The sequence below is a fragment of the Microchirus variegatus genome (genome assembly GCF_963457635.1).
Source record: "Microchirus variegatus genome assembly, chromosome: 21".
In the NCBI taxonomy this organism is placed as follows: Eukaryota; Metazoa; Chordata; class Actinopteri; order Pleuronectiformes; family Soleidae; genus Microchirus; species Microchirus variegatus.
Window position 1 is genome coordinate 12,974,374 of NC_139822.1, and position 22,708 is coordinate 12,997,081.

A 22,708-nucleotide genomic window follows, 5' to 3' on the forward strand; every position below is an offset into this window, starting at 1 on the left:
GATTAATCGAGAAAATAATTGTCAGATTTATCGCTTATATGAAAAATACAAAAATATCTTTAAGTAAATTAAAAAACATTAAAATATAAATCATCATATTTCATCAGTTTCTTTGTTCACTATTGTGATCATGATTATTAATTAATGATTATTCATTGGTAATGGGGACAAAGAAATCACAATTTTATCTGTTTTCTTCAATGTTGCGTCACATTCCTGCAGATGTACGAAATCTGGGCATGAATCTATGAATTTTAGAAGTTGGGCTAAATTTTTCCTCTTCCGATTACCGTAAAACTCTGACCAATGGCGCACTCGCAACACAGGGGCGGCTGCTTTGACCACAGAAACGCAAATGTGGCTTGCCCGTAATGGCAGAGATACGGGATTGTTGAGCGCGGCGTCTGCGGCAATATTAAAACATGGCGGACTCTGAAGAATTCAGACTTAAACGGTTAAAGGTAAGAAAACACACACACTCCACGTATAATCACAGCAACATGCCCGCGTCATGTTTATAAAGTCGCCAATGTAGCAACACGACAGTTATCGCGGACTAGCTTCCGCCGGTATGTGCATATTTAAGCTAACCGTAGCCAGCTAGCTAGCTATCTCAAGCCCTATGTAGCTTTTTTACGCGTAAGGGCTAATGCACGCTGCTACACCGAGCTCTGATAAAGAGTCACACCATTTGAAAACGAGAATTGAACTTATGCACCATAACTCGACACAGTTCTTAACACGTAAAGAGTCGGTTTTTACCCAACACCGCAACTTAGTGCTGCAGCTGGTCGTTGAGCTATGTACGGTACATATTGCATCGCGGGGGGCTTATGCGAACAACAAAAGTGGAGATTCTAATGGAATTGAGTATTGTCTCACACCAGTCACATAATATGACATGTGTTCTTGTAGTGTACAGCAACTACTGCAGAATCTGAGGTGACTGTTTTTGTTTGTGGGCCTTAAATGAATTATAAATAAACCAAAACACACGATATAACGATTTTAAATGGATTTTGATTGCATGCCGCCTCCGTACAGCGTGAGGCCTGTTACCTTCATTACAGGATAAAAAAAAATTAGAGGTTGATAACAGCAAAGCTCTTAATATAGTGCCAGAAAATGGTGACAGTAAGATGTTATATCAGCTGAAGGTGGGAGTTTATTTCCACATTAACCTGTTAATGCATGGGCTCAGATTGATTAAATCACCAAGCCATGTTTGTGTTTTTGCTTGTTGTTTCACCTGATCTGGGCGATAGCTTTATTTAGTGTCTTCTTAGCAATGCAAACCAAGGGAGAGCCCCAGAGCATAACATATTATTCTCTGGTCTCCTTTTTATTAGTGCTTGCTTAGACAATGCAAGGCAAGACACCCCCTGTGTTGCAAAGCAGATTTTGATATTTGATATTATTGTCCAGGTTTCTTCTCCTGCTTATTATCCCTCTTCCCCAAAAGTTTGCCCCGAAACTCATCCCACAGCTTTGAGAGAAACACATCCTGTATCTAAACATGTGGTTAAACTTGTAATGGTGTGCTATGTCTCTTTTAAGCATTTTGAGCAATGATGGCGACAAAACTTGTGGGAACCTTCAAAGAGCTTTCTCACATAAATGAATAGAGAAGAGCCTAAAAATATTGCAAGCCAGCATACTTTGCAGCCACATAGTGTCGTCATACTTCACAAACATATCCACAGACATAAACATAGACACAACACACACTATATGCACTCACACATACCTGCACACTCTACACACGGTCATCTGTCATTTGATTGGACATCCACTACAAGAGAACGTGCGATTGGTCCCTTGTTTCCTGTTAGGACTTTAATACTTGGCTGCCCTCCCTGAAGTGTCACTCTGAGGTAAGAAGCTGTCTTGTCTTTTGTATAAATTAGCTCTTTTAAACCAATTTTATTTTACTTTTAAATAACTTATTAAAGCAAAAATAATTTGCTTTGTGGACAAAATACATTTGAGAATATCATCATTTTCAGGTCACCCGTCTGTGCTGATGAGAGAGGAACTCATTGTTTGTTACACCAGTTTGTTGTTTTTGTATAACAGACTGTGAACAAGTATGGCTTCTCTACAATTGGCTTGATACCGTACAGTGCAAAAGTCTCAGAACGTCGGCAATTTTGTTGCTTTTACACTACCGTTCAAAAGTTTGGGGTCTCTAAAAATGTCCTTGTTTTTTGAAGGAAAATCACCTTTTTTCAATGGATATAACATTAATTTAATCAGAAATACAATCTATACATTGTGAATGTGGTAAATGACTATTCTAGCTGCAAATGTCCTTTTTTTAATGGAATATGTACATAGGTTTATAGAGGCCCATTTCCAGCAACCATGTCTCCAGTGTTCTAATGGTACATTGTGTTTGCTAATCGTGTTTGGAGGCTATTGAATGAATATAAAACCCTTGTGCTATTATGTTGGCACAGCTGAAAACAGTTTTGCTGGTTCTTTGACGGAAGCAAAGTTTGATGGGCAAAATTATTATTTTGAATCAAAATCATTATTTCTAATCTAGTTAATGTCTTGACAGTCAATGTCTTGACTATATTTTCTTTTCATTTTGCAACTCTGTTGATTAATAAAAGTGAGTTTTAATGGAAAACACATAAAGAATTGTCAGACATTTTGAATGAGACGGAAGAGGCAATAGTGAGAAAAATGAGCGACATATAGAGCAAGAAAATCACCAGGAAGCTTGAATCCTGTTCACTTTTTTTTTTACATATTGCTTGAAAAATTAGTGGAGACTGTTAAGATTTGTGATTGAGTTTTCAAAAGGGAAACATCTCATTTTCCTATCACATTTGGCTGTGTTGACTTTCTACTGTCTCTCTTTATCACACACAAAGCTAAAGATAATTACAATGAGTGGGTGTTGCTTATATTAGATTAATGTAGTTCAGTACTAATTAGTTTATTACTTATTGAGATTTAGATTATAGATTTTAGTTTATTTATGCTTTACACTACTTTTTACGTCATTGAAATTGGTTTCTCCTTATTCAACATTGTCTACATTCTTTGCATAGATGCCATGGAGGGGAAGGTGGTCTGAGGCCCAGAGGATACACTGGCACAAGCTGGACCTGTCACAGCCATGGTTCATCCCAATATCTATATATACCTCCATGCCTTTAGAGAGTAAAAACTATAACTATATGATGCATTTTACAAGGATGGATGGCAACTGAGCCAAGGAAGAGGACATTTAATGGAAAATGGTGGCTCCCAAGAGGACAACATAAGACAAGGATTTCATTTCATTTGATTTTTTTGACTGCCATATCTATTAGGATATTTACGTGGACGCACATCACAGTGCTATGTAGTTGGACCTACTTTCTTTTAGCAGTGTTGTTTAATAATATTTGAGATGTATTGATATATACATTTTATAATGTATAGTTTGTTCAGCTGTCTCACTACAATGTGGATAGACTGTTATTGTTTTAAATTTTAATATTTCTGTACACCAGTTGGTAAATGATGTGTCTGTTAGATCCATGACTTGTTGAATGTTCTTGTTTGTCCTCTGCACAATGTTTCACATTTAATTAAAAAAATCAAGCCTTTTACTCATGCCTCCTATCGCTTTGTTGGAAAATAATTAATATCTGTTACATACACACATTTGCATAACACATTTCACCAAGTTTCTTCCATGTCATATGGAGAGAACTTTATGTCCTCTCTTACCAAGATGATAAAGGTTGCTCTTGTCTCATGTCTTAAGGACATTTTCTTGAGTTTCTGTATAAAAATAGCAATGTAACAAAATAATGGAGAGTCTGTGTAAAGGGACTTTTAGAAAATCAAGCTGGCAAATGCATAAATTAAAATGTACAATTGTGAGATAGGAAGAAAGTAATTGTTCCTTGCGATACATTTTTGATTTAACTCTGTCTCCCACAGCATGAGCAGCACCTGTCCAGAGTGTTTGATGAAGTCATGGGGCTGGGAGACTTTGCAGAATCCTCCGGAGGTTCTGCCAGCTCTTCCAGGAGTGGAGGTCAGGACGAGACAAAAGAAGTAGATGAAATGTCAGGAAAAGAAGAACCCCCGCAGGCAGAAGAAGAAGAAGAAGAAGAAGATAGCAATTCCAGTAAACAAGAGGAAAAGATTGAAGAGCCAGTGGAAGAGCCAGTGGAAGAGCCAGTGGAAGAGGCAGTGGAAGAGGCAGTGGAAGAGCCATCTTTTCCTCCTCTTCCCTCCTCTTCTTCTGACCGACCCACTTTGTTTACTATGAGAAGGAAAAAGGGAGGCGGAAGTGGTGGTGCAGCATTTGATGACGCACTGGATGGTCTTCCTATGTATGGCCCAGAAGAAGAAGATGAAGATTGGCACTTTGCCTTGCCTTTGGGTTCCCTGGAGGATGTTGATGTGGCAAAGAAAAAAAGAAAACAAATCCAAACAGAAGAGGGCAACAACTCAAGTGTTGATGATTCGTCTGCCCCTGAGCCCAAAGGGGAGGAGGAGGAGGACGAGGAGGTGGTACAAGAAAAGGGAGAGAGCACAGAGTCTGCAAACACGTCACACTCCTCACAGGACCCCACACCAGAGAACAGCAGAGGTAAGAGTTTAGTGAGTTGAACTAGTGACCTAAAACAGTGAGTGCCGCAGACTGAAGACTCTTTCACTCAACCCTCCTTTAACCAAGCAAGTCAAGGAACTAAAGTGGCCTTGCCAGAAACGATAGAAACGCTCTTCCACTCACCCCTACTCTGCTGTTTCCTCTCTTTTCTTTGCATTGGTTTAATATGCTTCTGCTTCAAAACAGGAAACAGACAACCATTTGGCTGCTTTAAAGACACATCGATGATGGCTGCCTCCGTACCAAGGGCCCCTTGCCTAAAGTATATATAAAACGCTCATTCTAGGGCTACGACAACCTAACCATTTTTATTTTAAAGATTAAACACTGAGAGTATGTTCCACGTCTGCTAATAAACCCTCCTATGCTACACATTGGATCTTTAAGAAGGGTTTGCCCATTTTCCCAGACATTTAAGTGACATTTGTCAGTAATCACTTTGCCAGTGTTCACTTTCAAACCGTTTGTTGTGTGAATGTGGGATTTGAAAGTTAACATGTAAAGAAAGAGTTCCGCATGTGTTAATGCTGCAGTTATAGCAGGAACAATTCATTAAAGGTCATTCTTTCAGCATCCACATTTGAACATTTAATAAATATATATATATATTATACAACAAGTAAGTTTTCTGACTTGTTAAGTGACCCTTGTTCAACGTTTTCTCGGTTTTGTAGTGGCATGTACGTAGCATGTGTAGATAGTGTTCAATGATGTACTGAGTTTATTTGACTTTTTTTTTGTCTTGTCAGATACAGGCATCCCGACTCAGGGAGAGGATACAGAAGACAGTCAGGAGGGAGAGGTGGGCATTTGGGGGAAAAAAGAAGATTTTTAAAATCATTTTTGAATCTTTAGTAATTCATTCTTAAAATTCTTATTATTTTAGAGGTCAGCAGCTGGAGCAGAGGACAGTATTCCCCCAATGTCTCCAACTGTAAATATTAAAGATGAGCCCATTGATGAGGGCTACGACGCTGCTTTGCTCCCTCAGGGTTCCATCAAGCAAATCAAAGAGGAGCTGGAGCATCAAGAGGTATGCTCCTTTTTTTTCCCTATTCAATATTTTATAATAAAATACATTTTTTTAGACTTCCAATACAATAGTCATCTGTTAGGGTGCACCTACACAACATTCAAAAATCGTATCTCAGAAATCATATTTTATGTGTTTATTAATTGCAGGAGGAGCTTAGAATCAGCTCTGTCTACTCTGTAGGAGGAGCAAACACCTTTGTGGCCCCTACTGGTGAGTTGATACATTTGTGATGTTTCTGTCTTTTAATGCTACAGCTGTTGTTTTAATGCTACAGTTTTGGTGTTGCTTGGATGAATCACCCCACCTCGTTTGAAGTTGTTGATATGTATAGTTTGCTTTCATAGATGTACAGACATTATTCAGATTATATGGAGTTGAATAGCGAGCGCAAACTGGCTCCATGCTACCCTTGTCAACCCTTTTAAATTAAGAATTAACTGAATGGTCACAATATGTTGTGCATTCTGGCTCAGTGGAATTTATGTAGGAGACAAATATTCACGTAGGGTTTAACTGATAAGTTCTTGGAAGTCAAATGGCCATGACTTTATTCAGAGATTACATTTGGGAGCTGGCAGGAGAATCTCTGTTGTGATGTCAGTGGATTTTTAGCGCCCAAATGGGAATCTCTGGAGCTCAGTACTTACTCTACAAAGCAGCTATATACTCACGGATTAAAGGTCAAGGACTGAAAAAAAAAAAGTTGGGCTTTTGTACAATATATTCCTTTTAAGTCTCAACAAAAGTATCTTACTTGAGTCCAGAAAAACAAAATATAGACTGAAACTGCTTTGGCCACTAGAGACATACAACTACTTCTGAACATCTTAACATGACCATGCATGTTAAAAGTTTGTTTTGCACTTTATGTTGTGTTGTGTTTGTTAGCAAGAAAACACTTCTCTTTCATTTTGTAAAGAAAATAGTGGTTTAAAACATGACATTTTGAATGAGCCTTTTGAATTTACCTTAAATCAGCTATATATTATTATATCTTGTATATGCAATAAACAGCGACTGTAAAAAAAACATTATTAGCAACATTATGTGCCCAATATTGAATGACCAGATTATTCCATCAGTGGCATATTCCAAGATGACAATGCCAGGATTCATCGGCCTCAAATTGTGATTCAGGCAGCATGAGACATCATTTTCACACACAGGCCGTACCGTTCGATTAATTGCACAGCCCTACAGCAAATGTAATAAAACAAAACTACAGAATATATAATTCCTTGTCCTTAACCCCTTTTTTTTTCTTTCCTTCTTTAGTGCCACCGGCAATCCCAGCCCCAACTACAACGGCCATTTTTATTCCAGGTAGAGGGGCCGTCCTACAAGCTATGGCTTCCCTTCCTGTAAGACCAACAGCTCAAATCTCAACTTCACTACCCGCTCTAATACCAGCGCCCCCACGCCTTCCTCAGCCCCCTGCACCAGGCAGTGTTCGCTGCAGCGGCTGCTCGAAGGTAATCTTCAAATCTGTGTTCCTCTTTGCAAAAACACAGATATTTATAAAAACACAACAACCTGTGATTATTAAGTATTACAATTGGGATCAATTGAACATTTCTTCTCATTATTGCTTCATGGTTCTGCAAATGGTTCTAGGTTCTGCTGAAAGGCCAAACAGCTTTCCAAAGAAAAGGTTCAACGCAGCTCTTCTGCTCTACAGTCTGTCTAACTGGGCATCTGCCTGCGCCCGTCAAAAACAAAATCTGTTCCCAGTGCAACAAGTACGTATTTGTTTCCACTTGACAATTGTATGAACATACAGTAAATCTTAAATTGAGGGTCTTAATGCAACCCACAATCTCAGTCTCATGTTTTTGTATTTATTATTCTACTTTTCAGCTATTTGATTTGTCCTTTGTGCTTTTCTCTTTGTAGGGACATCCTTCAGCCCAGGGACATGATCACGATTCCATCGGACGCTCACACCTACCTGCACTTTTGTGGCCAGTTCTGTCTGTCTGTCTTCAGGCACAAGAAGAAAAACGAGAAGATTCCTGAGAAGCGGCCTGAGAAGAAGCCAGTCGAGAAAGTGCCTGAGAAACCTGTAGAGCGGCAGTTGGAAAAACCTTTTTGTAGTGTCTGTAGAGTCTCTGGTAAGGTAAGAGATTCAAAGTGCTAATACCTTTCACAGTAAGTAAAGTTCTGTGTTCTCTGTGCCTGTACTCTACCTCATTATATTCTTTCTTGTCCTTCATTTGACTTGTGCCATCTCCACAACAGATTGAGCATGAAGTCACCCATCAAGGTCGCCTGCACAGACTGTGTAGTAATGCTTGTTTTGTAACATGGCGCAAGATTCGTCAGTTAGCCATGAACTGCTGTGAAGGCTGTGGACTGTACTGCAATAGCACCTCAGGCTCCTGTCAGACACTCACGATTGAAAGTACTGAGCTCAACTTCTGTGGCCCTACCTGCATTAGCACCTACAAACAGGTACCTGTCTGTGTAAAACAAAACAAAAAACATTGTTATAGTCCTTTACATTTGCATTAAATGTAAATTGCGTTTGTGTGCAGAGCTGCAAAAAGAATGTCTGGTGTGCCAACTGTCGCAAGATGGCAGTGGTGTCCTCCACCGTCATGGAAAGGGACCAAAAGGGCAAAGTTCAACTTTACTGTTCAGCTGTTTGTGTGGAACAGAGTCGACCATCACGACATACTCTCAGTGGTAAGTCACTAACTCGCATGCATTGTTGGATGGGATTGTTTCAGGTGTTTCCTGAATCGATTTCATTAGATTCTGATTCGCAGGGTCCTGGTTCAATTTCTGATTTGATATCATTGACATGCTATCATTTGCTTGGTTATGAAAGAAAATTTTTCAAGTACTTACAATTAGGGGTGGGGGGGGGGATCGATTCATAAACTTCAAAAAAAATCCTAACAAAAATAAAAGTTTGTGTTATTTGTGTACAGTTTATTTGTGTCACTTCTGGGGAAAAAAAGGCAGCTAGCCTAACCTTTTATTTAAGCAAGTTATTTTTTGTACAGTAAGTAAGTTTTTATTTGTTTTGAATGAATAAATGTTAACTTTTGTCTTAAGTTTGCCTTTGTGTTATCACATTATCACATTATCTTATACAAACTGTATTCTTTTGATGCCATAATTTGCCTTAACACACTATGCATTGTATCAATTTTTGAATCGACAATCGTTTGAATCGAGAATCGATTTTGAATGGAATCGTGACCCTAAGAATTGGAATCGAATCGGGAGCCACCCAAAGATTCACATCCCTACTTACAATAATGCATTCTTGCCCTTTTTGCTCATCAGAAGTAAACAATAGTGACATTGAGAGTGTTGTGGTGACAAAAGGTTACACAAACAAACCTGTGGACAAATCTGGGGACTTAGCTGTCAGGAGAATGATCTAAAGATTTTATGAATCAATATCAGATCTTTCAAATGCAGACTTATGTGTGTCAGAATATCAAAACCTTTTCACTAAATCCTAATCTAAAAACTCACTCTGCCCTCTGAGTTACACTCGCACTATTTATTGGTGAAGTCTGCAGGCATTGACTGTCATAACTGAAGATCTTGAGCCTGAATGCCATTGGCTATTGTAAATGACAATATTTGCAACAATTCTTTCCATAGTTGTTTTTACATCTACATAAGCTGAAGTACTGTGTCACACCAATTTCAAGTTGTATTTTAATGTGTTTGTTTGTGTTACCTTTTTTCCTTAGGGACGGCATTCCCATGCTCACTTTGCAAAGTGTCAGCTGTTCCTCAGTATCACCTGGCCATGGTGGATGGCACCATCCGTAACTTCTGTTCCTATGACTGTGTTACTTTATACAGGGTAAAGGCACATGTAACACAGTATGTGAATGTTTTAAAAATGTTTCCTCTCATTAAGTTGACACTGATGCTTTTTTCCCCCCTTCCTATCTTTGTAGAAATCTGGGCAGACTTCTCACCCAGACCTGACCAATGGAACCTCCTCTCTCAGGGATGGCCCCAAAACCGGACTTTCTGCTGGAGCTGGCTCAGTCCCTCCAAACCCTCAGGACTACTCATCTTCAGTCCCCTACACAAGCCCTTATCCCAGTCATACCTCAGTGCCCCCACTAGTGCCTCCGTATCCAGCCATGTCCTCCACCATTGTCCCAGGGCAAAACCAGGCCAGAGCGCCTGGTCTGCCCCCAAAACCGACAGAAGGTGCACAAAGTGGCTCCACAAAACTGACCTGCCATCAGTGCAGCAACCAGTTCAACACTAAACCACAGCTATATAGTCACCAAGTAAGCAGTATAGGTCTTATATGTAACCCTAACTTATTTGTAGTTCCCTAACCAGCATTGATCCTGTCATAGCTGGTGAGCATTGCCTAACCATAATGATGATCATTCCATTTTCTCTTGTGTAGGGTCATATTTCTGTCTTCTGCAGTGTTGCATGCTCTCAACAGTATAAAATCCAGAAAAATATCCTGGCACAGTGCGAGTCCTGTAAACAAGACAAGGTGCCATTTGATATATTCAGCTACAACCAACAGGACGTGGTCCTCTGCGGTGAAAGTGAGTAAACTCCAAATGTTTGATTAATGCTAATTGACTTGGTCAAGTTGTACCAGTGTTAGTTCTTGATACAGCTGATTTGAAATCATGACAAACTACAGATTCATTTAAGATGCAATTATTTCCAGAAAACTAAAATAAACCTGTGTTGAAATGTATTTATGTAAATAATATAATTCAAATAATAATATCATCAATCCTCAATCTTGTGTTCCAGCCTGTCTACGACTCTTTAAACAGGGACAGAAGGTTCGTTACAAGGATCATCCATGGCGTCCTTGTTCTTACTGCTGTGGTATCAACCACAAGATGCTGCACAGCCACTATGGAGGCAAGATTGAGGAATTCTGTAAACCCCACTGCATGTCCCAGTACACTGTACTCTTCTATGGGGTAAGGCAATCATTTCCTTGTTTTTTTAACATTCAGAAATAGGGTATACATCATGCACCACATGCATTATACGAAAATAAATGTTTTACTGCAGTAGTTGTGTCCCTGTATGTCTAATACATCTTCCACCTCCTCATTGTTTCTTTTCCTCCTCTCCTTTCCAGATGGGGAGATGTGACAGTTGTAGGAAACAGGGCTACATGACGGAGAAGCTGCAGTGTTTGGGTTCAGTCCGTAACTTCTGTAACCTGACCTGCCTCCTGCAGTATTGCAACTATCACTTTGAGCCAAGCCAAAACACCAGCTTTAACGGTGCAGGAAAAGCCCCACAGACACCATATGGTAAGTTGTGCCACATTCGTGTTACATGATGCTGGACAGCTTTTTGTGCTAGTTAAACTATGTTGTGGAAATGTGACCTTGCAGTGTCTGCATGGGTGTATAGGAGCTAATGTGCATACAAAAGTAATTACTGAGAAGTAAAAAACCTTTGTCTGAAATTTAAAACAAATCATCCTTGGTTATTCCAATATTTAATATTCTGAATCCAGAGGAAAATAAGTAATCACTCCATGTAAGGTATGATTACCTTCTTGTTCTCGTCCTCTAGCTCCAACCCAGCCGTACCACTCCTCAGAGATGAATCCTGTCATAGCTGGTGTCATCTCATTGGCCAGTGGCTCTGCCACTCAGCCCAGTATGTCAGCAGATACTGCTCTGACTGGTTAGTGTATACACGTCTCTAGAATGGGCTTCTTTTCTTTTTTCTTTTTTTTAAGTACATCACTAATGTACTTGTTTTTGAGACCATTGTCCACTTTATATTGTGAGTGATGAATTACCAAATTTTTGATTATTATTATTATTATATATTACTATTTATTCATATTATTTTGTTGTTTATGCTATTTTAAACATTTATTTCAAGCAGTGGAGTTCTATGTCCTGTGCCATATTTGAAATGTGTTGTATCTTCTTCTGCTTATGCAGGAACACTTCCAAACTCCAGCACTGACAGCAAGAACCTTGACCATGTATGTAATCTATGATTTATACCTGATTTGAGATCTGTTCAGAATTTTTAGATCAGATCGTGTAAGTTATTCCTAGCTTATTTTTGATGTTCATTTTTTAGGCCAGTACTCAGACCGATGCCATGCGTGTGCCTGTGCCCCGACGGCGTCAAATGAAGAACAAGTCGGTTCTGTGTCGACCTTTCACTGTGGACCAAGAAAGCATGTGCCAGCTGCCCGCACCTTCCACTGAATCAGAAGGTAATAAAAAAAAAAAAAACACTCTTTAAAAAGTTTCTGGTACTTTAGATTCATGAAATGTCCTCAGAGTGAAATGCACAACAGGGATATATTTTATTTAAAGTGTTGAGACCTCTTAACTTTTGTCACTCCTTTGTGTTGTAGGTTTAACTTTAAACACAATATATATATTTATAATATGTTATGTTATTTTGCCCATCGATCTGCATTGGATTCATTCCCTCTTCCTGACCTAGGCTTAAAGGTACTGTTTATATACACCATTTATAGGTGAAGTTGCATGTTGCAGCTGAATGTCCCACACCTCGCCCTTCCAAGGGTGCTGGGTAACGTCAAAACTCAAGTGTGGCCTGTTGTAAAAACATGGTGGTAAATATTTTGTCTTCAATTTATTTCACGTTAACATATTTTCACCTACATTTTACACACAGAACCTTTAGTTAACATTTATATTTCTGAAACACATCTTTATCATTATGGATGTGTTGACCGATGGACAAAAATAACCCATTAAAAAAAAACTACAAACACAAAATGTCAAGGGGTCTGAATACTTCCTAAATCCTCTGTAATACCAGATATTTAAAACCTTTTAAATGTTTAAATGTCTTACATAAGTTGTTGTGTTTTCTGATGATAAAGATCAGATGTGTCCATTTTAAAATTATATTGCTGACAATACATTTTAACTTTCAACGTGAAAAGTAGATTACAATATTTACCCTGTTTGATATTGATATCAACTATAATTTCAATCTGTCAATACCTGACATGGGTGATGCATCAGTTTATGCTCCAGCAAGCACTGACAATAATGATGTGTGACCTAGTTTAATTAACTTTGAAATAAGAAGCAGTGCTCCTTCAGGCATTGACTCATGTCAAGGCAAGTTCATGTGTGAACGTTTCCAAAGGAAAATGCAAAATGCTTGTTAACAGCATTAAAACGATATATAAAAACAGGATTATTTTTAAATATAGATTATTTGACACAACCATTCATCATTCATTCATTTTTGGTTGTTCACAATTAGCTGATTCAATAATTGCACCAGCTCTGCTAGATAGCATCATTCTACCATCCACTGAAGCATCCACATCCCCAGGGCCGTCACCAAAACCTCAGGAAGATATTCGGCCATGCAATGGCGTGCCGGCACGCCTAAGCGGACGCCATTTCCTGGCCATGAGAGAGAGCGACACTGACTGTAGGGTCTGCTCACAATACAAGAGGAAGAGGATGCAGGCAGAAGAGGAGCAGAGAAAGAAAAGGAAGCTGGAGAAAGTGGAGGAGCCAGAGAAAAAACTAGAAGAGGAGGTGCCTGATGGGGAGAGAAAAGAGGAGGAGCACTCTGAAATAAAGGACTGTGAGCAGAAAAGTCGGACAGCGGTTTGGCAAACTCCATATTACTGTAAGACATGTTCAGGAGAGCCCAGCCTCTGTCCTGTGCCCTGTTTTGAACTCTACCACACCAAGCTGATCTACAAAAGTGCCCCTGAACTGGAAACATAAGGTGAGCCTTCTACATAACACCTTAATCCCAGTTATAAACCAATTCTTTGTTTGTGGCACAACTGTTTTCAGTAATGAATGCTTCATATGTCATTTTTGTGTAGGTATAGGTAATAATGATTATTTCAATAGTGGTCACCTACAGTGTGTTTTTGTCCAAGCAGATTCCTCAGTCTACTTTAGAGGGTTGAGTGTAACCCGTGTTTTTCTCCACAGCCTCCTGATCTGCAGTCATGAGGTGGTCTTCCTTCCTTACCCTGGACCAAGAGCAACAAGCTACAGGTTTCACTGCTTATGTTCAGACCTGCACTACTTCAGGATTAACTCTGCTGACAACAAACTTTACACTCTTTGCATTAAAGTTGCTGTCACTGATTTCTTTAGTATTTTGACTTAGTTGTCTGTTGCTGCTATTAGCATTCCCCTCCCTCTTTTTTACATCCCCACATGAACTTGTTTGATGAGGGGGGGCCTTTATTCACAAGCAGAGACCGCTTCTTTGTGCAGTTCGCCCTCCTGATTAGATGTGGGTTTCTTCTCGATTTACTTGCAGAGCTAAGAGACTGAGAGAACATGTCACTGACTAGATCAGTGATTGCTATTAAGTATTTCACTGACAGCATCTTTAACAGTATTTATGTTCAGACTGCAGGCAAATTGGATTTGTGTGTTCAGACATGACCGCCCAATCTGCATGGGTTTCTCTGGTGATGACATAGATGCAGGAAAATGTGAGGTGCAACATCTGATCTGACATCTCGACCTACAGAGCTCCAGAAGTCACGTGACTTGCTCAAACCGCCATGTTAGCAAGGGAACAATGAAGCTTTTAGAATTTGCTGTGCACTTAAAATCCACAGAGAATGAACGGTATATCACAGAAGCCGACTGAATATATCTGATACTTACAATACCCTCAAGTGCTTTTCACGAGTATGGAAACAGCCCAGAGCTGACATTAATCCAGACCCGCTACATGATCCTTCCACAACTTTCTCATAAACTTTCCCACATTCTACTTCAGGGAACACTTACACATCGCAATAAAAGCCTGTAAAATAAGCAAGATATTTAAGTTAATTAGAATTGGAGTCCGTAATGACACTGAAGTTGGCTTCCTGGTTGGCAGTTTAGTGGAAGCCGTGGGGAACCTTGAACTTCCAAAGATTTTGCCCCTCACTTTGACAAATCGAGAAAAGGTTTCATAAATGTCAAAATACAGTAAGGTTTTACATTTTAGTCAAACACATAATCTTACCCTTAATCCCTGACCAGACTGACCACTATGCAAGCACAATCCTTTGCCTGTGGATTCCCATCACTCTATTTTATGCTCACTTGGAGTGTGTGTGATAGGAGTGATCCACCGCTGCTGTCCTCAGTATCTTTGGTGACCTGGTAATCTTTATTTTTGATAAAAACAGCCGGTGAAGAGAGGAGTTGCCTGGTACATATGCTGCTCGGTAAATATGCAGTACACTCTATATGGACAAAAGTATGTGGATGCCTGACAATTACACCAACAGGGACTGTGATGATGACTGTAATGATGTACTCAAATGGTGCTTTTCCACTACATCGTCCCAGCAAGCCCCGCCTCAGTACAGCATGGCTCAAGTCAACGCGGTTACTTTGTTTTCCATTACTGTAGTACCACCTCAACGCTGTCTCATCCCTGCATGACTGCATGAAACTGTCGTGACTTTGATAGTTCTTCATTAGAATCGGTTAATTTCAATTGTTCACAGAATCGTTCACTATTTCCTGCGTTACCGGAGCACAAACTCCGTCTAACACAGGCACTGATTTGAAACTTTGATTCTTGTGTCAGGCATAATAGCGGCTCAATTCGCTTGAAACCTCGTCAGAGCCAGTAAAAAAAAGTACCAGGTACTATCGCTAATGGAAAAGCAAAAATAAAAAGCCGGATTCGAGCAGTGTTGGGACTGTATAGTGGAAAAGTGCCAAAATACAGTACTTTATTATGGAGTTGGTCCCCCTGTTGCAGCTATAACAATTTCCACACTTCATTTCCCTCAAGATTTTGAAGTGTTCTATGGGAATTTGAGCCCATTCATTCTGAAGAGCATTTATGAGGTCAGACACTGATGTTGGACGAGAAAGCCTGGCTCACAATCTCTGTTCCAGTTCATCCCAAAGGTGCTCGCTGGGGTCGAGGTCAGGGCTCTGTGCGGGCCAGTCAAGTTCTTTACAGTATTTTATTTGGGCACTGGGGCAAAAGAAAAGGGTCTTCCTTAAACAACAAAGTCGGAAGCATAGCATTGTCCAAAATGTCTTCTATCCTGAAGTGTTAAGATTGTCCTTTATTGGAGATAAGGGGCCAAGCCCAAAGCCTGATTGACAGACCTGAATTCAACTAAACAGGTGTGGCCATATACTTTTGTCCATATAGTATTTTTCTATGAATTTGAACAGCGCTACTCCCTGCCAATATGGCGCTGCTTTATTGTGTTTTTAATGATGGGATTGAGTGATGTCTGCTACCTACCCTCGATAGACTGTAATAGTCTATGTAAGGAAAATTGACCTCAGTGTGTCAAAATACATTAAAAAAATGTGTTTAATCCCACTTATTGTATGTTTGTCATAAATGTCCCAGTAATTTGTTGCTCTGTAATTTGACTGAAAAGACGAGAGTATTTAAATGACCAGAATGTATTCAGGAAATGACTGAAAAACAAAGAGAAGAAGCCAGCAAAGTTCTTCTTTGCTAAATCTGTTATAGTTGAGTTCTGAACTTGTATTTATTGATCCATTGTTCCCCTTGATTTTTTTGTATGCAAACTCTGAAAACGAATCAGTTCAGTGTTATTTAATGACAAAATGCAGCAGAGCAGAATGAATGCTTCTGTCTATTATTTCAATGTTACTCAGTAACATTAATGGTGAATCACTATAGATGACCACAACAGCTCTAACATGGCAAGGGAAAACATTATTATTAATATTGATTAAATAAGTTAATACAGTGTTAGTTTAAGGACTAAAAACAAACGGATCAAAATGAATGTGATTATTGATCAGTTATTTAAATGTGACGATTGAACACGGGGACAATATCTCTAAAGTTGTTGATCATATTGAGTGGTTTTTTTGGAGTGAAGTGTTTCAGTGCCATAATCACCATTTAACGTCTTGGTAACTGGGAGACAGTTGTGTTTGATAGTGTGGTTTAATAAACCAACACATCTGGTGGAGAATCTAATTTACCAGTGACCAACTATTTAAAAAAGCTTGTTTTTTTGAGGCATGAATACAGCATTGTTCACTCTGTTGATGTCCTGTTACACTACATTTATGAACGTTAAAGGTTAAATTCCCTAATGTACCTAATGAGCTGCCTGTATGTTTTTACCTCTTCTTCATGTCCATGTATCATTTTATTCTCCCGTTTTCTGAGATGAAGTTGAACTGAAATGTATCAGATTGTTTTTGTGTTTCAATAATTTTATATTGTCAACACCTGACATGTTTTTTATTGTTTTGCCTTTGTTCTTGAATATGTCAATAAATTAAGTTTTCACAAAGTATTTGGGGTGTTTTGTTTTTAAGGTGTTTTTGTCATATTTATTCTCAATAAGCATAGAATCGGTGGGTAAAGATACAATTGAGTGATGGTTTGTGATGCTATAACTAGTAACATGCAGTTGCCTTTAACTTGATTGATCTTAAAGCTTTTCACAAGAGTCAATACTAGCAAAAAGAACTGTTTTAATAGCAAATGTTAATTTGAGTACATGTGGTGATTATTGAGTTGTACATTTAAATACATGAAGGTCACTACATTATGTTTTCTAATAAAGTTATGTAGAAATATAGCATTACTAATACAACACATCACTCTGGTTACAATATTTACGTAATTAAATGCACACTAATGTGTTTTATGTTGTGTTGAATTCATTTAAAATTAGCAGTGTCTTTTCTACTCTCTAATTTTTCATGTCTTTTCTTTCTTTCCCCTGACTTCCTCAGAAAAAGAGGAGAAAGTGAAGCTCGTAATGGTTCCAATCCCTGTCCCAGTACCAGTCTTCATCCCAGTGCCTATGAACATGTACTCCCAGCACACGCCTGTACCAGTGGTCATGCCCGTGCCTGTACGTTCCATAACGTAAAAATCACATTCTGTGAAACGATAGTTTGGGGCAGCAAATGAAATGTTATTTCTTTTATTTATTTATAATGTTATATTTTCTTGTTTTTTTTTTTTGTCCGTTTTTTTAATCCAGCTTCCAGTGCCCTTGGTTGTACCACCGATAAACAAGGACATGAAAGATGCAGCTGTCCAGTCAGAGCCTTTGGCTGTGGATGAAGTGAAGCAGAATGCTCAGCCTGTTACTGCAGGTGATTTTTTATTTATTTTATTTTTTTATATTTAAGTTTCTGTGAACCACATCTTTATTCACACATATGCAACCATTGCTGTTTGTTTGTTTGTTTGTGTGTGTTTCTGCTGCAGACCAGAGCAGCCCCAGTCAAAACGAGGAGTCTCAAGTGGTGGATCACGTGATGTGCGAAGATGAGGATTCTCAAAAAGCAGTGGAAGCTCATCTGCCTTTGACTGCAAGTTTAGAGAGGAACACGGAGTCTGTGCCTGCGCAGCTGGAAAACAAACAGCCAGACTCACAGCCTGACACACAGGCAGACTCCCAACCAGACACACAGGCAGACTCACAACCTGACAAACAGCCAGAAACAAAGCCTGACACACAGCCAGACTCACAACCTGACACAAAGCCAGACTCACAACCTGACACAAAACCAGACTCACAACCTGACACAAAGCCAGACTCACAACCTGACACAAAGCCAGACTCACAACCTGACACAAAGCCAGACATACAGCCAGACTCACAACCTGACACAAAGCCAGACATACAGCCAGACACAAAGCTAGACATACAGCCAGACTCACAACCTGACACAAAGCCAGACATACAGCCAGACTCACAACCTGACTCAAAGCCAGACTCACAGCCAGACACAAAGCTAGACATACAGCCAGACTCACAACCTGACACAAAGCCAGACTCACAGCCAGACTCGCAACCAGATTCACAACGACACACAAAGCCTGACACACGGTCAGACTCACAACCTGATAAACAGCCAGACACACAGCCAGACTCACAACCTGACACACAGCCAGAGAGCACAATGGCAACCGAGCCGCCGCCTACCACCAGTGCTGAGCCTCAACGGCCATCGTCTCCGATGATGGACCTGGAGACTGACTTCCCATCTGGTGAGATGTCGTGCTCAACGTCGGTCAAATATGTAGATGCTATGTTTAAAGCAAACATATTTAACATTTGTCACTCGTGTGTGTTTGCAGAATCAGTGACTCGGAAGTCTACTCCAAGGCGAGGAGTGAAGAGACCCAGAGAAAGTTCATCTGGCAGAAAACGGGTATGTCTCCTCCGATAGGTCAGCAGTCTGGATCATCAACTAACTCCTCCATGATGCGCACACCTCAAGATTTATCTTACATGTAGCAGCTGTTGGCGCTAAAGCTCCACTCATGTTCTTATAAACTATACATTTCTATGCATTTCTGTTAATCCAGGGACGAAGGCGGAACGTGTCAGTGGACCGCAGTGCAGTGGAGATTCCACCTGGAGCCAAACTGAACCACCTGTATGGTGTTAAAGCCTGGAAGAGCTGGGTCCAACAACGCAACAGACAAAAAGCAGATTGTGAGCCATTTTTTTTATTCTATTCTATTGTCTCTTGTCAATCCGATTCTATAGTCATTGTATTTTATGCTCCCACCGCCTGCAGCCAATCAAAAGGATATGAAAGAAGACATCCTTCAGTGTGACTCTTCTGAGCTGAGCTTTGCTCTGTCTCGCTTCATCAGAGAAGTGAGGCGGCCCAATGGAGAGACCTACAGCCCGGACAGCATCTTCTACCTCTGTTTGGGGATACAGCAGGTCCACACACACACACACACACACACACCACGTCACCAGTGTCCACCTTGATTCTTTATATCTCTATGTTACCCACGTAGTGACTCTCCGTCTTCTGTCACCTCCTCTCTGCACAGTTTCTGTTCATGAAGGGACGAATAGAGAACATCTTCACCGACGAGCTCTACGTTCAATTTGCCACCGAGATCAGTGTAATGCTGCAAAACTGGAAGCCGAAATTACTCGCAAGTGGTACGACCTTTGACACAAAGTCACATCCCATTTTCCTTTAAGTTGATCTGTGTAAAATATGTACAACAGCGACCTTTAGCATTAAAAATGATTACTGCAAACCCATTTTAACTGAAATACAGAGATGCATAACACTCTTTATGATATACACATATATATATATACATACAGTACATATATACATATGTATGTGTATATATGTATATACATGTATGTGTATATATATGTTATTATGCTACCAGCATGAAGGAAACCATAATCACCACTGGGTGGAGTTATACTTGGATCTACCCGTTTTATTTTTTTAAAACATTGAACATCCTTACTTCCTGTGTCCTTCCTGCAGGAGACATCGTCTCCTCTCGCGTTGAAGAAGCCTACCTGTGGGAGTGTAAGCAGCTGGGCGCCTACTCGCCCATCGTGCTCCTCAACACGCTGCTCTTCTTCTTCACCAAAACCTTCCGCCTGAACACGCTGGCGCAGCACCAGAGCGTCTCCTTCGTCAACTTCACCCGATGCTCCAAACCCTGCAGCCGAGGGGGCAAAGTCTTCTACCTCCAGTACCGCGGGAGCGGCTCCGCCAGACGTGACGACACAGGTGAGGAAACTGCTTCGCGCTGTTCCTAAACATCAAAGATTTTGATGTTACCTGAGAAATGTGGAAATACTGAGTTTGGTGGATGACGATGTTTTCTAGAGCGGCTCAGGAAGAGGCAGACGGACAATGAGGTGCAACTGGAGATTTTGGAAAACGGCGGCAATCCTCTGCACTGTCCTGTCCGACTCTACGAGTTCTACCTCTCGAGATGGTGAGGTGCCCTTTATTGACACTAAAAAAGTCTTGTTAGTCTAGTTTTTTTTCTCTCCACAGTTGAACAAACATCTTCTCTGTCCTTTTTCCTTTATCAACAGCCCGGAGTCAGCGAAGAAGAGGTCTAACCTCTTTTACCTCCAGCCCGAACGGAACGTCCACACACACAGGTGAGTGTCTGTCTGATAACGTTCCAGAAACCCTGACGTGTCACAGGATTTTACTCTCCTCGGTCTGTCACTTATTACCATTTTAAATGCAGTTTCTATCCCACTCACTTTTCCTTTATCAGTGGTAAATGGGGTCAAGGAAAGATGTAAAGGAGAATTCAAAAGGGATTTGTAAGAGGGAATATAGCTGATATTGAGCTTCTTCACCACCTTAAACCTGGAAAGGAAACAGTGATAAACATTCATGTTTGTTGCAAAAACGCCTTCCTGATTTGAACTTTGACCCCCCCCCCCCCCCTCCAACAGTCCACACTGGTACACTTCTCAACCATTAGATGGCGCCACTCTACAGAGCATGCTCACGCGCATCCTGGCCGTCAAAGAGGTTCACCAGGCGAACGGCGTAGCGGCCCAGCGTCAGACTGGCGACAGCAGCTCGAAGTGAGGAACGGTGAGTTCACGTACAGACCACAGAGATGCGACACAGTCATGTTGTTTCACAACATTCTGTGAGGGACTGTGGGATAATTGTGTTGAGTTACCTCAGCCGGACATCCTCCACAAAATCTCACAATGAACAACAAACGGGGAAACTTTCAATGCTGCTTTTATCACAATGCAGTGGCATAAGTTGACCGATCAGTAACGGTCAACACCAAATCCGTCATATGCGCTGTTCATCACAGAATAAGAGGGACGGTAAACGGTGAGAGGACTGCTCCACACGTGTCCTTGTGTCCATCTTATCCAGTATAAGGTTGGGGGTGTTTTTGACAATTTTTTGAGTGTTTGTGGGCTGTATATAATAAACAACAGACGATAAGAGAATGGCATTTGGAGCAGGTTTTTTTATAATTCAGGTGAAGCTCTTCACAGAGGCGTCACAAGCTGTAATTTTGATAAATAAATAAAAAAAATCATCAAATCTCATTTACTATGTTGTTAAACCATTATATGTCACTAGGGCTGCAACGATTATTTGATTAATCCATTACTAAATGATTTTGATAATCAATTATTTCAGTTTTAGAGTTTTTTTTATAATTAAAACAAGCTTTGTATTTTTTCTGCTGCTTAAATGTCAATATTTTCTGGTTTATTTGCTTTTACAAAGAAATGATTAGTTATTCGTTTGTGGACAAAACGAGACATTCGAGAACATCATCATTCCCAGGTTTGGGAAACGGCGATCACCATTTCTTGACCAATCAATGAAAATAATAGACGATTATGAAAATAATGGTTCGTTGCAGCTCTACGTGTCACTGTAAACCTTTCTGAAATAGGAACTTGCTGTGCCTCTCGTTTGTTTGGGTTGTTTGAGTCAAATATATCCTATTATTTTGTTCCACTTTCATTTTCTTCCTCCCATGTGGCCTTATTTCCCTCTCAACGTCGTCTCCCTTCACATTTCACTTTGTATGTTCATTATGTAGCAACTATTATATGTATTGTGTCTGCTTTCCCTTCTGTGTCTCTTGCCATAATCTTCTATACAGGGACATTATTCCTTCACTTTTTCCATTTACTTTTGTTTACTAATGCGAGTATGACTATAGTCATTTTCCTAAGAGTTTTACTTTGTTCTATATGGTTTTTTTTTAATGGTGACGTGTTTTTCAGAGGCAATATATAGTATTATGACAGTGTTTTTGTTCATTCTGTAAATGTTACTGTACAGACAGTCCTGGTGACTCGGTCCACAAACGATTTTTACCCCAAACATGGACACGTTCAACCTTTCTGTCCATACAAACCATAAATTCCATGAAACAGTGGTGAGTCTGTTGCACAATTTTACTTCTTTCTTTTTTTTTAATGTTAACTTGTTTCTTTATTGTGAAAATAAACACTCATTTGTCCTTTTTTTTTGGCCAACGTGCCTTTACTTTTTCCACGTTAACATCTGTTTTTTTTTGTTTTAATGAGTAATAAGTAGGGGAAATAACAACAGTCATTTTGTCCAATAGTGTTACACAGTGTCACTGCTGCTGTCGGTGCTGTTTTGCTATTAAGTATAAAAAATACAAGTTTCATTCCTTCTCCCTGGTTGCGAGGCAGTGGATTTCTATTCAAAGCATGGAGAAAATGAGATGTGAAGTCGAACGTGTCATTGAATTTTGTGCAGTTTTGAAACAATGGTTTTGTAAAACAA

General features: G+C 39.9%; 1 protein-coding gene across 1 annotated transcript; it reads left to right on the forward strand.

Annotated features, from left to right (window-relative positions):
* Window positions 1–422: 422 nt before the first annotated feature.
* On the forward strand, window positions 423–21,210 carry LOC310942618 (zinc finger MYM-type protein 4-like; the record flags this gene model as incomplete). Its single annotated transcript, XM_083908029.1, has 29 exons — window positions 423–461; window positions 3,946–4,603; window positions 5,374–5,426; window positions 5,511–5,657; window positions 5,807–5,870; window positions 6,936–7,132; window positions 7,275–7,399; window positions 7,554–7,776; window positions 7,899–8,111; window positions 8,195–8,345; window positions 9,374–9,489; window positions 9,587–9,931; window positions 10,057–10,207; window positions 10,425–10,600; window positions 10,765–10,942; window positions 11,211–11,324; window positions 11,591–11,634; window positions 11,736–11,874; window positions 17,384–17,505; window positions 17,638–17,752; window positions 17,868–18,653; window positions 18,744–18,817; window positions 18,975–19,104; window positions 19,190–19,341; window positions 19,458–19,572; window positions 19,919–20,170; window positions 20,270–20,381; window positions 20,485–20,553; window positions 20,860–21,210. The coding sequence occupies 29 exons, from the start codon at window positions 423–425 to the stop codon at window positions 20,996–20,998; spliced, it is 5,199 nt and encodes a 1,732-aa protein (XP_083764155.1). The 3' UTR covers window positions 20,999–21,210.
* Window positions 21,211–22,708: the final 1,498 nt, after the last annotated feature.